A 15,340-nucleotide genomic window follows, 5' to 3' on the forward strand; every position below is an offset into this window, starting at 1 on the left:
TTAATATAAAAACCATCTAAACTGTTCAACATGAATTCTCATCTTGAGTAGTCTCCACTTTATTTTTTTAAAAGGTTTTATTTATTTTTTAGAGGGAGAGAGAAAGTGTACAAGTAGGGGGAGCAGTAGGCAGAGGGAGAGATGTGGGGCTCAAACCTAGGACTCCAGGATCATGACCTGAGCTGTGAGCAGACACTTAACTGACTGAGCCACCCAGGATCCCCTTATCTCCACTTTAAATGGCTTTAATGTCACACACTTATGAGTCTATAAAGTAGGCAGCATGATCTATTCAGATCTTTCATGATCAAGTATGATTATTTTAAAACTTTTTTTCTCATCCTCATCCCATGTAACCCCCACCGCCTTTAACAGACAGCTTCACATACTAATTTGCAGAGAAAACAGGGGCCACTGGATGGGAACTCTCTTAACTTCCCATCCCCCCTCATAAACTCTCAGAAGGATGAACTCATTTCACAAGAGTGAATCAGACTTGGGTTGATGAAGAAGGGTAGCCAGAACTCAATTGAAGATCAAAAACATCTGCAATTGTTGTGTGGTCCCAAGAATATGAAGAATGCAGGATTCCTTAAAGTTCAAATTTCTTTAAATAGAAAATATATGTACGTATCTGGCATCCCATTTAAAGGTCTTTAACATTAGATGGAAAATACATTTATTTTAGCCTATCGTCTTTACATGTATCATTAGATAGAAAAGAAATGTACAAATGTTAGCATTCCATAGAATTTAAAGGTCTTTAACATTCAAATGGAAACATAAGTACCTGTTGTAAAAGAGCAAAGATCCACCTGGTTGTCTTATTTTCTTGAGTAGATCAAGAAACAGGTACTGTCCATTGCTCATATCTGTGAGATCAAACTCATTTTTAAGTTTTGTTACTCATGACAGAGCTGCTCTAAAAAGGGGCTCAGTGTGATGTTCAAGAAGATGGAAATTGCTCTGGCTGCCTGCAGTTCTGTCAAAATACTTGCTTGAAAATAGCTTCAGTTATTTCCCAGTAATTTTCTCCTTGGTGAAGTATGCATTATTCCATTCTGGGAATATTTAAAATTAAATGTACAAAGATTTAAAGCGTCAAAATCATGCTATTAATATTTTAATGCATATTTTGTCTTTTCTGCACTAAGAGAGTGAAACTTTAAAAAAAAACTAAGTGAATAATTGAATGATTAGATTTCTGATTTTAAGTTGAAATCATCCGATGTTTATACATTGTATTATAACATCCAACAGGTCCTCAGTTTCACTCTATAATTTAATTTAATAGGTTTATAATACTTCCTATACACTCAGCAAGGTTTTGAGTAGACAAATGAGGTGCTTAAAAAAGAAAACAGAATATATTGCATTTATATAGACACAGTTTTAAAATATTTGAACATATTTATGTTGGTAAAAAGGACCGACCATCCATCAAAAACCTCTTGAAAGTGCCTGTTCAATTTTGCTAGACTCAAATAGAGTAAGATTTGTGAAATGGATATAAAGTCTAGGAAATTGCATTTTTGAATTTATAACCTTAATACATTGAACAGTAATTATTTAAACCGAATTAAAAGTCTGAGTAGTCCTTTTTATTTTTAATATTTTTAAAGATTTATCTATTTATTTATTTGAGACAGATACAGAGTGAGAGAGAGAGAGAGAGAGAGAATAAGCAGGGGGAGAGGCAGACAGAGAAGGGAGAAGTAGGCTCCCCACTGAGCCAGGAGCCCACTGTAGGGCTCCATCTCAGGACCAGGAGATTACAACCTGAGATGAAGGTAGATGCTTAACCATCTGAGCCACCCGGGTGCCCCTGTATCTAAATTTTTTTATAAAAGATTTATTTATTTTAGAGAGAGCGAGAAGGAGAGAGAGATGGAGGGAGGGGCAAAAGGAGAGAGAGAGAATCTAGAGCAGACTCCCACTAAGTATGAAGCCTCATGTGGGGCTTGATCCCAGGACCCCAAGATCACAACCTGAACTGAAATCAAGAGTCAGATGCTCAACCAACTGAGTCACCCAGGCACCTTACGAGTAATTCCTTTTATGTCCAAAACACACACTAGCCTATACCAAAAACCCATCTAAACACAAATTTAACATAATTGCACCACCACTCACAATTATCTCCTTCCCTTCTAAAGCATTATGGAAGTGATATCTTCCTCTTAGTTAAAATTATCACCTCCACCAGAACCCTCCTGGGCCTGAATAGGTTGGTCTTCCCTACTCTCCTGGCTTTTCAACCTTTCTCTATCTGCTACTTCCCAATTTAATCATGCACACGATTCCTCCACCTTAAAAATCAACAAATGAAAATCACAATGACAAAATATTTCTTTAAAACCAGTCTGGTTTCTGCTCTACATCCTGCTTCTTCACCTCTTACAAAAAGTGCCCACTGTCCATACCTGCCCCCCTCCATTCTCCCACCTGCCACAGTACTCTCCCATGGCCATCAGTACTGCATAAAACCATTCTCATCAACGTCACAGCAGCTTCCTTTAGTAATTTTATTTCATGACCTTTCACTAGCATCTGAAGCTTAACCACTTCTATATATATATATATTTTTTTTTTAAATTCATGAGAGACACACACAGAGAGAGGCAGAGACACAGGCAGAAGGAGAAGCAGGTTCCTTGAGGGGAGCCCGATGCAGGACTTGAACCCAGGACCCCAGGATCATAACCTGAGTCACAGGCAGATGCTCAACCACTGAGTCACCTAAGTGCCCCTTACCTGTGTTTAAAAAAAAATTCAACTGAGTAGATTTTAAAGATCTTCTTGACTTTATTCACTGATTTATGAACTGGCCAGCATAACTGCCCCCACTTCATATTCTTAAACTACTCTATTTTCATGGCTCTGTCTTCTGACTCTTACTTTTTTGGCCCAACTTTTATCTTTATGATTTCAGTTTACTTTAGAAGTTTCTAAATGCATATTGTGATATTATGGGGAGTGCTTAATTAAGCTATAATCCAAGTGCTTCCAGCATTCCAATAAAATATGCATAGTTCAGGGTGGTCAGCTGATATCCTAATCAGGAAAGCCATATTCCAGAGGCATCTATAATGAGCATTTCTATTATCTGTCACTTAATTAACACTGGATGCTTTGCTAATTAGCATACTAAATTGCAGAAGTGGGTTTTAACTGGGAGACATGGTGAACTATTAACAAGCATTCTGAATATCTGAAAGGGGGTCTATCTGGTGAAATTAAACATATTCAAGAGTTACTGATGGCTAAATTTATTTTAGAGCCTCTTTCGATCTTTTTATTTAAAAAAATATTTATTTATTTACGAGAGACACACAGAAAGAGAAAGAGGCAGAGACATAGGCAGAGGGAGAAGCAGGCTCCATGCAGGGAACCCGATGCGGGACTCGATCCTGGGTCTCCAGGATCAGGCCCTGGACTGAAGGCGGCACTAAACTGCTGAGCCACCCAGGCTGCCCTTGATTTTTTTATGATCAGGGCATAAGAATGTTTTTGCCCTGTGCTAAACGGGGTTCTATCCAGCTCTGAACTCTGGGGAATTCCAGTGTTTTGCTGCCAGCTCAAAAGGAAGAAAACCCTGCCTCTAGAATCCTAGGCATTTGTCTCGAGTGAAACTCATTCTGGGTAGTGGTCAAAGCACCTAAAAGGACAAATCACTGGGACATTCTCAAGCCTCCATGAAAAACAGTAATCATGAACTGTTTTTAATTTTCTGGTTAATTAATGTTCAATTTTAAAATATCAGCATGGTACAGTGTGATTTGTGGTTTGATTTCCCTTGTAGAACGTGACGATAAGATAGTGCAGAGAAGAGGTAACCCTCCCCATCTCAGCTTCTGGCTGCCACAACTTATCAAAAAGAATCTAAGAGCCAAATTGGCCTGGAGACAGGAACCTTCCAGGGCCCACGCCTTGGCCTCTGTGCTTCTTTAATAAACATATAACACTGGAGGTAATCTCAACCACTCCCATTTCTTAAATAACACCCAAGTATTAACAACCTCCAAATCTCCCTCCTGGGCTTTAGGCTATTATAACTAAGTGCCCACAAAATGCCTTCACTTGGACCCATGGCATGTTCAATACTGAATTCACCATCTTCTTAGTCTCATCTGATGCCCTGATTATCTCTGTGTCCTAGTATTAGTAGTTCCCAAACACCAGCCCATAGATTGACTGCAAGAGTATTACTTATGGGAACTTATTAAAAATACAGAGTCTTAGGGATCCCTGGGTGGCGCAGCGGTTTGGCGCCTGCCTTTGGCCCGGGGCATGATCCTGGAGACCTGGGATCGAGTCCCACGTCGGGCTCCCTGCATGGAGCCTGCTTCTCCCTCTGCCTGTGTCTCTGCCTCTCTCTCTCTCTCTGTGACTATCATAAATAAATAAATAAATAAAAATTTTTAAAATAAAAAAAAAAAAATACAGAGTCTTAGCTCCCATTGTGATCTTTTTGAAAAAGAATCTCAATGTAGAGCTTAGGAATCTGAATTTTTAACAATCTCCCTGGGTTAGTCCAATACACCACCAGATTTAGGAAGTACTGCCCTATATGGCCAAATTGCACCAGTATCCACCAAAGCCAAACACCGAGTGCCATCATGTAGAGTAGGCTTGAAGGGGGAAATACTCCAAAAGAAGAGGAGCAAACGCTACTTATTCATTTAAGAGGCAAAAATCTGCCATCGTGTATCCTGGTCTACATTCGCTCTTTTTCGTCTCCCTTAACAGCAATTTCATGGCTCTTATCCATTCTGATTTTCTTTTTCTAGGGAGAGAACTAACCAGTGGTAGTCTATGTTTTCCTTTGTGAGTACCTTTAGTGAAAACATTGAAATTCTCTACTTTCATAATTGGCCTTGTATATTGGTGTTGAACAGTAGAGATGACTTTTTTCCCCACTCTGGGTAACATTTCTTGGTATTAAGAACTTAAGAGAAATTTGATTTAGATTGGATCTTGTAGGGGCTGAAATTCTGTATATAATAAAGTCCCAAGAAATCTCTGGAAATAAATGTCACTCCTGCCTAGCACTTAAGACAAACATCTCTAAATTGAGGCTGAAGATGTCCCCGACTCCTGAAGATTGATCTAATTGCCCTATCTAAGGCTTCCCTTGTGTCTGCCCTGTCTAGTACTATAGGATATGCTATCATTACTTTTATACAACACTCCCTTCTCCAACTAGACTGTAGGCATCCTGAAGATAGTTCCATTGCTTAGATTCCTGGGCACGACACATGGTGTCATGGGGCATGTAGAGGCCCTTGAGAGTCTAATCTAACCTCCAATGTTCAAATGAGTTTGGGGGTCATCTCTCATGGATGTTGTAGAGTAGATCCTGCACGAAGTCTCAACTCAATGGCCTCTAGTCTGTACATCATAATGGATGAGAAAAAAAAGGAGCACCAAAGACAGAGGTAGCTTCTTGAGAGCATAAACTGTGAGTGGTATGATCCTTCAAAGCAGAGGTGCCAGCTGAGCAGCTGCCAGAACCACTGGCCTCTTTCTCTTCTCCAGGCCTCTCCTAGTCACACCCCTATACCTGCCAGGTTACAGCCACTGGGCTGACTCAGGCAAAGCGTAGCTAATAAAGTGGATTTTGAGGGGACCCAGACCCAAAGTCACCATGCAGATTCAAGTCACTTAAAGAAAAAAAAAATATATATATATACATCTAAGCACATTATCACAAAATGTAGTGTGTCCTCGAAGATACTGGTTTATACTTTCTCAAAGGCTACTTGGCCAGTTTGTTGTTATTTACAAAACAGGCATTTTCCCCACAGAAGCTTGTTTAAAAGGATAATGAGGTACTTTTAGGCTCAGACAGACCTGGGATCAAGTAGGCTTTTCAGCTTGGCTGTTTTCCTATTGGACCTGCCACTCCTTAGGGAACCTATGTTCAAGTTCCAAACAGACAATGTGTCAATGAACTTTTGATTCAAGGTTTTCTGTAGAATTAATTCTCTTCTGGACCAAGAGAAAAATAGTTGTTTTCATCATTGCAAAAGGATTTTTCATAAGTATCCAGCAAGGCAATAACACAGAACAAATGAACAATGCTTGAAGACAATTGATTTCTTGCATTAACTTAAAAGGATAAGTTACCAAGAGAGAAAGTAGAACCCCCTTCTCTGGGTAATCCTTAAAAAAAAAAAAAAAAAAAGGACAAAATTTGCATCTACTTAGAAGGGTTTAAATATGACCTGGGTGGAAGAGATATCCTCCTCCTGCAAGGCCCTTCCACCAGCCGTATCGGTTTTCTATCTTCTTAGAACAAACATACAGATGGGCACTCCTCCCACATCTTGGTTTCATCTGAGCTCCTGGTGCAATGCCACACACATACACCAAGAGCCACAGTCCCAACCCTGTGGCCAATATTTGTACTTCAATCCAGATAGTTTTGTGATACTTCATTATGAAGAAATACTCCTTTTCAAGTCCTTGAAAACTCTCAGTGTTATGCAGGGAGAAGAGGGAAGTATCTGTCTACTAATTGGCTCTAACCCTGTAGCATTAAGGTGTGTGTGTGTGTGTGTGTGTGTGTGTGTTTAAAGATTTATTTATTTATTTATTCATGAGAGACAGAAAGAGAGGCAGAGACATAGGTAGAAGGAGAAGCAGGCTCCCCAAGGGGACCCCGATGCAGGACTTGATCCCAGGATCGTGAGATCAGGACCTGAGCCAAAGGCGGATGCTCAATCACTGAGCCAACCAGGCAACCTGCGTTAAGGAAGTTTATTTATTTTTTTTTATCTGTATATTTTTTTATTGGAGTTCGATTTGCCAATATATAGTGTAACACCCAGTGCTCATCCCATCAAGTGCCCCCTCAGTGCCCGTCACTCTATCACCCTGTCCCCCTTCCCCTTCCACTACCCCTTGATCATTTCCCAGAGTTAGGAGTCTCTCATGTTTTGTCACCCTCTCTAATTTTTTCCACTCATTTTCTCTGCTTTCCTGTGTAATCCCTTTCACTATTTTTTATATTCCCCATATGAGTGAAACCATATAATGATTGTTTAAGGAGATTTATAAAGAGCTTTAAAGGCAGGATTCATTCAGTTTGCTCAAAAAATTAAGAAGGCAGATATGTAGGAGCATACTAACTTTCTGTAGTGCTATCTTTATTAGAAATCTCATTTTCATTACTAGAAATCTGGAATTGGAATGTATAACCTATCTATCAGGAGCATATATATTTTGAATTAGTGGAGCTTGTGTAGTTTCTTTAGGTCACAATGCTGTAGTCAAACTATGGTTTTCTTAATGTACAAAGATATTTATTAACAGTAGCACTTATAATAAGAATTGAGAATCAATGATTCTCACAATAGAAAGATAGTGTGCAGGGCAAACAGGTTCCAGTGTCATGTATCTGGGTATGAATAGCGATAGGATTTTTAAATATATAACCTATTGGCTCTGTTTCTCTACAGAACTGACTAATACAGTATCAGCATTTTCTAAAGCTTTCCCAGTGGTTGAAATGTTCAGCTCGAGTTGAGAACCTCCGGTCTAAAAGTGCTTAATCCCTTAGGGGGTGCATAGATGGCTTTGAAGAGTCCGTGAACCCTTGGAACTCACACATGACATTTTGCCTGTATGTTTACCATATCTCATTCCAACTCTCAGCTGGTCCTCAGAGCCGCTCCCTGACATCGCTGCAAAACCACTGTTTGCTTTTGTTTAAACATCTCTGGTCATGAGGAACACCCTCCTCCCTGAGGCAGTCCATCTCCTCTCAGAACAGTTCTAAAAGTCAAACCCCTTGAGGAAACTGAGGCACAAAGAGCCTAATTTCAAATGAAAGAACCACAAAACATTAGTCAGACGACTACCTAGTGCAAACTCTTCATTTTATAAAGGGAAAAATTAAGGCTCGGAGAAATTAGGTGCCTTGCCCGAATTAATAGTGTTACTATTGGGTATGAGGGGGAAAGCTAGGCCCCCTGGTTCCCTGATAAGTTTCCTCCCTTCATTACATGCAGTAGAGTCCCTTCAAGTAGGTAACCTGTGGTGGTACACTTCAGATGAGTCAGGGCTGGGGCCTGACTGAGGGGAAACCCTGATTCTCCATCTGGTGCCATCACTCTGGAAGGCAGGATTAGAAGGGAGTGGCCTGCTTCCTTCTTTCATGCTGAGCGCCTCTCCATCTCCACCAGCCCCCACATGACTGAAGGTGAAGATCCCAAGAAAACCCAGCTCAATGGTCATACTGATGTTGTACCAGGTACCAACTGGGAGACACTGGCCTATCTTATCCCCCAGAAAGATAGGTACAGGTATCAAAGGGAAAGGGCAATGAACCTGCTCTGCCTCTGGTTCTCTGGAAGGTGGTGTGTGATGATAAAATAGTGATCTGAAGGTTTGAGATCCCCACAGTGGATTTGTAAATATGTGTTAAAACGTAAGTGATACTAAAGAAACACTGACTTGTTTAGGGTAGAATCAGGTTCATTAATAACCTGGACTCGTTATATTCAATATTTCAATATCTTCCATTTGTTACCAGTGGTGTAATATCTTACTAGGTTGCTTACTATCTCTGAGCCGGATTGCCTTGTCTATAAATTAAGATTAATAATATCCAGCTTAGAACCGCAAAGAACTGTTGTATGGAGGGAATTACATCACATATAAAGTGGCTAGTGGGGTGCCTGGCATACAGGACGTAGCCAGTCAGTCAGTGGTGGCTGTTACTATTATTAGAACTATCAAAATGCAAATATTATAATAACCAGTTATTCTCATGTACGCCTTTTCTCACCACACAGCACCCTTTTGATGACAGAGGTGATGTCACAGTATCTGAATCCCCACCCCCTGCTGCCCCCAGTCCCTGTAAGCATAGAAAATACCCCAAACTGTGCCCATGGGGGCTATCCATAAGAATGTAGTTAAACTGAATCGAATGAACCACACCTACCGGATTACTCTGGTCTTTCAGGGGTATTTCAGATCCAAGTTCTGCCTCAAAGCTGACAGAGTCAATGCATTCAACAAGTGCATCCTCAGTCACTTCTCCATTGAGGGGGGGCTCCATGGCACTGGTGTGTTGGGGCTGCTCATGCTGCCCAGTGTCAGTAGTCTCTGCACCCTGAACAGTGGCATTTTCATGCCCATCTTCTCTGCCATCAGCTGTTGTCGGCTCATCTGAAATCATAGCTGAATCACAGTGTGCTTCTGTGTCTTCGGGCACAAACTCATTCTTGGGCATCTTGGCAATTTCTGCTTTGTCTCCAGTGGCTGAAGGGTCACCAGCATCGTCAGACATTTTAATATCTGTCAACATGATTACAAACAAACACTTTCTGCTTTAATCTGAGTTGTTAAACTTAAATCCAAAGCCCCAAGTACTTAAATATGGTAGGGGAAAACTTTCTTCTACCAGTAAGAAACTTTATGTAACCTTGGGGTAGGCTGAAATACGGCCCCCAAAGGGATTTCCTGAATCCTAGGAATCTGTGAATGTTACCTTTTACAGCAAAAAGGATTTTGCATATATGGTTGAATCAAGGCTCTTGGGATGGGGAGATTATCCTGGATTATCTGGGTGGGTCTTAAATGAAACTGTAGGTGATTTGACAGAAAGGCAGAAGATTTGTTGGGTTTTAAAAAAGACTTTCATTTATTTACTCAAGAGAGACACAGACAGAGGCAGAGACATAGGCAGAAGGAGAAGCAGGCTCCCTTGGGGGAGCCTGATGCGGAACTCAATCCTAGGACCCCAGAATCATGACCTAAACCAAAGGCAGATGTTCAAACACTGAGCGACCCCGGTGCCCAGGAGAATTGATTACAAAGAGGGGAAGGGGATAAGAAGACAAGAGTAGAGCTTGGGGTGATGAAGATGAAGGAGGGGCCATGAGTAAGGGAATATGGGTGGCCACTAGAAGCTACAAAAGTCAAGGAAACCATTCTCCCCTCAGAGATGCCAGAAGGAACCAGACCTACCAACACCTTGACTTTAGCTCAGTGAAACTGGTTTTGGACTTCTGACCTCCATAACTATAAGAGAGTAACTTTGTGTAGTTAGAAGCCACTAAGTTTGTTGTAATTTGTTATAGCAGCCATAGGAAACTAATACAACCCTACAGTGCTATCTCTAAACTCTCATTGATCTCTTACTTGGTACTCAGGGATATGTGTGTGGAAACTAAGAGTAAGAGTATTAGCTATATCTGTGAAGTTATTTAACATCACTTTATTAGTTATAATCATAGCAATAATGAGAATAAGCATAGAAAATACCTGAGAGCTTATCAAAAACTACTTGACATTTAGCTTCACATCGCTATCAGAGATTCACATGGAGAAAGAGACACATATACACATAAATGTGCTTTGTTGGACACCAGCTGGTGAAGGCCTGTTGGACCACAGTTTACACAGGGAAACACAGGAGGAGTTGGAAGGGAAAGAAGCAGTATTAAGTCAGATGAGGAATGTCACCATTATGAAATTACCTGTAAAGCTGAAAGCTCTTTACAAAGCTTGCAAGTTATTGTATTATGTAAGACAGAATGATTCAATAGAAGTTTCTGTGATCATGAAAATGTTCTATGTCCATACTGTCCAATGTTGTAGTTAATAGCCACACGTGCCCCTTGAGCATGTGCAGTGTGGCTGGTGCAACAAGCAACTACATTTTTTGTTAAAGATTTTATTAATTTATTCGTGAGAGACAGAGAGAGAGAGAGAGAGAGGGAGAGAGGCAGAGACACAGGCAGAGGGAGAAGCAGGCTCCATGCAGGGAGCCCGATGTGGAACTCGATCCCAGGACTCCAGGATCACACCCTGGGCCGAAGGCAGGCACCAAACCGCTGAACCTCCCAGGGATCCCCAGCAACTACATTTTTTGAAAAAAGATTTATTTGAGAGAGAGAGAAAGCAGGGGTGAGGGGAGAGGGACAGAGAGGGAATCTCAAATAGACTGCCTGCAGAGCATGGAGCCTGATGTGGGGCTTGATACCATGACTCTGAGATCACGACCTGAGGCAAAATCAAGAGTCGGATGCTTAATTGACTGAGCAACTCAGCCTCCCTCCACCCCACTTTTTACAAGTAGGTTCCACACTCAGCGTGGTACCCAATGTGGGGCTTAAATTCATGACCCTGAGATCAAGACCTGAGGGTCAGATGATTATTCGACTGAGCCACCCAGGTGCCCCAGAAACTACATTTTAAATTTTATGTAATTTTATGTAATCATTGTTATGTAATCATTTGATTTAAGTTTACATTTTACATAGGCATGTGTAGCTACTGGCTACCTTACTGGATAGCACTGATCTAGAAGGCTTGTTTGAGGTGATAATTTTCTTAGGCTAACATGAAAACAGTGTTCTCACTATAACAGAAGCCAAGTCTCAGTGAAATCAGCTGGTATTTTTGTTGAGCTGTGTTTACTAGTTGGTCAAACATCAAGTTGCCATTAGAGCCATGGTAGGTAAGTAGCCACTTAACATATTGGCTACATGGAATCCAGGCTTAGAATCACATGCACATGAAACTCTCTGGTCCCCTCATGTCTCTGCTCATGCAACATTCTCTCCCTTGGTGAATCACATCCCTTTCTCAGGGTTTCATACACCACTCTCATGTTGTGAGTTTTGAATATCTATCTCATTCCATTGAGATGGAAGGTGAATTAGTCGTTTCCAGGAGCTGAAGGGAATAAGGAGGGACGACTAATGGGTACAGACTCCTTTCTTTGGTGTATGATGAAAACGTTCTAAAGTTAGATAGTGATAATGGGTGCACAACTGTGCAAATATTTTGAAGACCACTGAACTGCACACAAAGAGTAAATTTTGAGGCACGTGAATTATATCTCAATATATTAAGAGTATCTGTAACACATATAACCTAGTGCTTCATGTTAATAATGCTGTTATTAGAAAAAATTCTACTTCTGTATAAGTAGTTCCAATGGCCAGTTGGTCATCTGTTCCCATCCAAAATGGAGTCTGTTGTTTTATTGTTAATACTAGTTCTTCTTCTTGACTTTTGAGTTTCCTTTAATGGTGCCTAGATTTCCCCTCAATAACCCAGGCTTAACACCTCAGGGCTGTCATTAACTAAACCTTCACCCTCTCAAGAATATATAACATCAATAGCTATCATTTATGGAGTGCCTGTCAAGTGCAGGCTCCTTAAATGTATTATCTCCTATTAGATATTATGAGCTCCATTTTACAGGTGAGACAACTGAAGCTCAGAAGTCACACTTTCAGCAAGTTGTTAGATTTGAGATTTGTACCCACATCTAACTTTGAAATTGAACCATATCAGAACTGTATCTGCAATGCCACCAGCCTCTGCTCTCACATTCAACCAGTGGCCAAATCCTAGAAGCTCTTTATTCAGAATTCATGTCTTTTTTTTTTTTTTTTTTTTTACCTCTTCTCACTGCCACCACTCCAGCTCAGGCTCTCATTATGGATCACACTGATGATTTCAACATTGGATTCAGCCCTTCCCTGTTGCTCTCCCTTTCACTTCCCCATACCTCCCCATCCTGTTCATACATCCCCAGGGTTTTCCCATTTACTATGGAGATGAGGCCACCAGCTTTAGTTGGCATTCAAGCACCTCTGCACATCGATGCCACTAGCCTTACTCCACAGGTCCCTCCCAAAACCTAGAATGAGACCATGTAAGCATGTGTGCAATGTCTGACATTCACAGAAGATCCTCACATGGCTGTTGGTTCAAAATGTTGTCTTTCACACATTTAAAACCCAGTTAAAATAACCACTGCCTCCACTGTTTGTTCTTCCCAACTGGATATATTTTTTCTTCCTCTGAAGTGCCGAGTGCTTTGTGTCTGTCTCACCTTGGTGAGAGCTGCTTCAGTGTTTTCCTTGTACAGTATGTTGGAAATACTATGAAGACAAGGATCTTCCTTGTCTAGTTTTCATGTTTTATGTGGCACTTAACCTGGTTTCTTGAACATATTGGGGAGCTCAACAAATATGTGTTGTTATATTAATATATTTGGAGACTTAAAATTAAAATGTAATTTGGATTACTGTTTTTGTATTTCTTGGGTAAATACTCAGTAGTACAATTACTGGATTGTAGGCACACCTCTGTTTATAGCAGTGTTATTTACAATAGCCAAACTGAGGAAGCAGCCCATGTCCATCAGATCAACGGAAAAAGAAGATGTGAAATATATATATATATTTAAGTATATATATAAAAATATATAAGTATATATATATTATTCAGCCAGCAAAAAAGAATGAAATCTTGTCATCTGCAATGATGCGTGGAACTAGAGTATAATGCTAAATAAGTCAGCGAGATAAAGACAAATATCACATGATTTCATTCATATGTAGAATTTAAGAAATATAACCAACAAGCAAATTAAAAAAAAAAAAACAGAGAGCAAGAGCAAGAGAGCGAGACACACCAAGAAACAGGCTCTTGACTATAGAGAACAAACTGATGGTTACCAGAGGGGAGGAGGGTACGGGTTGGGGGAGACAGGTGATAGGGATTAAGGAATACACTTGTGATAATCACCAGTGGATGTATAGAACTGTTGAATCACTATATTGTACACCTAAAACTAATATAACCCTGTATGCTAATTATATTGGAGTTAAAAAAATTTTTAATGTAATTTGAAATGAAAACTAGCAGAAAATGCCTTTACCCTATTTACTACTCAAGAGCTACTTTACAGCAAATGGTTCCAAATGATCCATATTGTCTTTCCTTGGTTCCTTCAACGTCTAACGTCTCCTTTTAAATAAAAATCCTTGAATTTAGTAATAACACTCCTGTAAACAAGTCTATGAGTGGGAAAGGCAAAAAATGCATACTTCCTTTTAGCTGGCATATAAAGAAAATCTCTGAGTCAGAACCAGGTTAGGACAGGGGGTTGGCAAATTGCAGCCTTCTGGCCAGATCTTGCCCTCTGCCTGCTTCGGTAAATAAGATTTTGTTGGGACACAAACACATTCATTTGTTGATGTACTGTCTATGGCTTTTCTAGCACTGCAGCACCTGAGTTGGGTATTAGAAAAGACCATATGGCTCACGAAGTCGCAAAGCCTAAAATGTTTACTATCTGGCCCTTGACAAAAATGTTTGCTGACCCATGGTCTAGAAGATTGCCTGGTTGCCATGACCTAAATATTGTTTTAATTTATCCTATGAGTCCTAGGGGCATAAGGAGAATGGGTTTGTGAATAAATGATGCTTTGACATCACTTTTGTTCCCAGTTTTTATTCATCAATAGCTGGTTCCTGGTATTGTCTGATATTTTTGTGTAAGGTAATTTGAAAATCGTATTATTAATCTGATTTAGGCACTTAATCAGTGCCAAACTATTTCACTTTTCTGTAAGTAGGGACATGGGACTAAACCTGGCTATAATAAACATTCATGGGCAAATAAAAAACATTTTGGACACTTTGTCGATTATGCTTTGCCCTAAATATGTCGCCAGGCTATTCATCATGTACTCTAAAATCCTTCAGCATATATCGTGGGACATACATGCCGGTTAGTTGTAATTTACAGCCTGGGGTGGTTGGTTAACATCCCAAGTGCCCTATTCAGGAATATACTCTCTGGAGGACTTCAGTTGGCATTCAAAATCTATAGTTGTCCACCTCTAGAGAAGGTTTCCCAATCACCCTTTTGAGTCAGTACCCCCAAGATGTGCTAATTAGAAATTCCACTGGTGAAACGGAAAATGTTGAAGATATGTGGACTGGCAAGCAATAATGTACAGGTCAGTCTGCCCTTCTATCACCGGGGCAGAAGATATTATTGGATATTATTGAGTTCAGCAGCTTAGCCCTCTTTGAGATATTTTCTAGTTGCGCTTGAATTGCAGGAGAACCCCAAAGCCTGATTGGGTTAGCTGAGCCCTGCCTCTAGAGCAGTCCTCACCAAAGGCCAGAGAGGACGGAGAACACAGGTTTCATCAAGCTTGTAAAAACAAGCTGAGGGCCAACCTGCCTTAGGTCCGTTCACCTCAATTGCAGAGAAATGGCTGTGACAAAAACCTCCTTCCCTGCAACTGCTCTGCATGTTCAACCGGCAGTAGGAAGCCACCCCTTCAGAAATACCCCACATCAGCTGTAAGGTGTTGAACCCACACCGTTAAAAGTATTTACGGATGACTTCTATGTTTCAAGACATTTTCACATCAGTTTGGATAATAAAAATGGTCACTATAGTTTTCAGCCCTACTTTAATTTCTTATATATATCTTTAATCTCTATTTCCTTCTACCTGCTACAGGTCTATATTTTCTCTAAACCAAAACCAAAACCAGAAATCTTT

At 40.4% G+C, this 15,340-nt stretch overlaps 1 protein-coding gene across 3 annotated transcripts in view; it reads right to left on the bottom strand.

Moving 5' to 3' along the window:
- The window catches only part of FAM114A1 (family with sequence similarity 114 member A1), a 70,328-nt gene that overhangs the window by 51,831 nt on the left and 3,157 nt on the right, over positions 1–15,340 (bottom strand). For all 3 annotated transcript variants that reach the window (XM_077879511.1, XM_077879507.1, XM_077879510.1), the window contains exon 2: positions 8,954–9,309. In XM_077879511.1, coding sequence (XP_077735637.1) covers positions 8,954–9,301 — 348 coding nt within the window. In that variant the 5' untranslated portion in view covers positions 9,302–9,309. The remainder of the gene's footprint in view (positions 1–8,953; positions 9,310–15,340) is intronic.

Source organism: Canis aureus, chromosome 2, assembly GCF_053574225.1.
Source record: "Canis aureus isolate CA01 chromosome 2, VMU_Caureus_v.1.0, whole genome shotgun sequence".
Taxonomy (NCBI): Eukaryota; Metazoa; Chordata; class Mammalia; order Carnivora; family Canidae; genus Canis; species Canis aureus.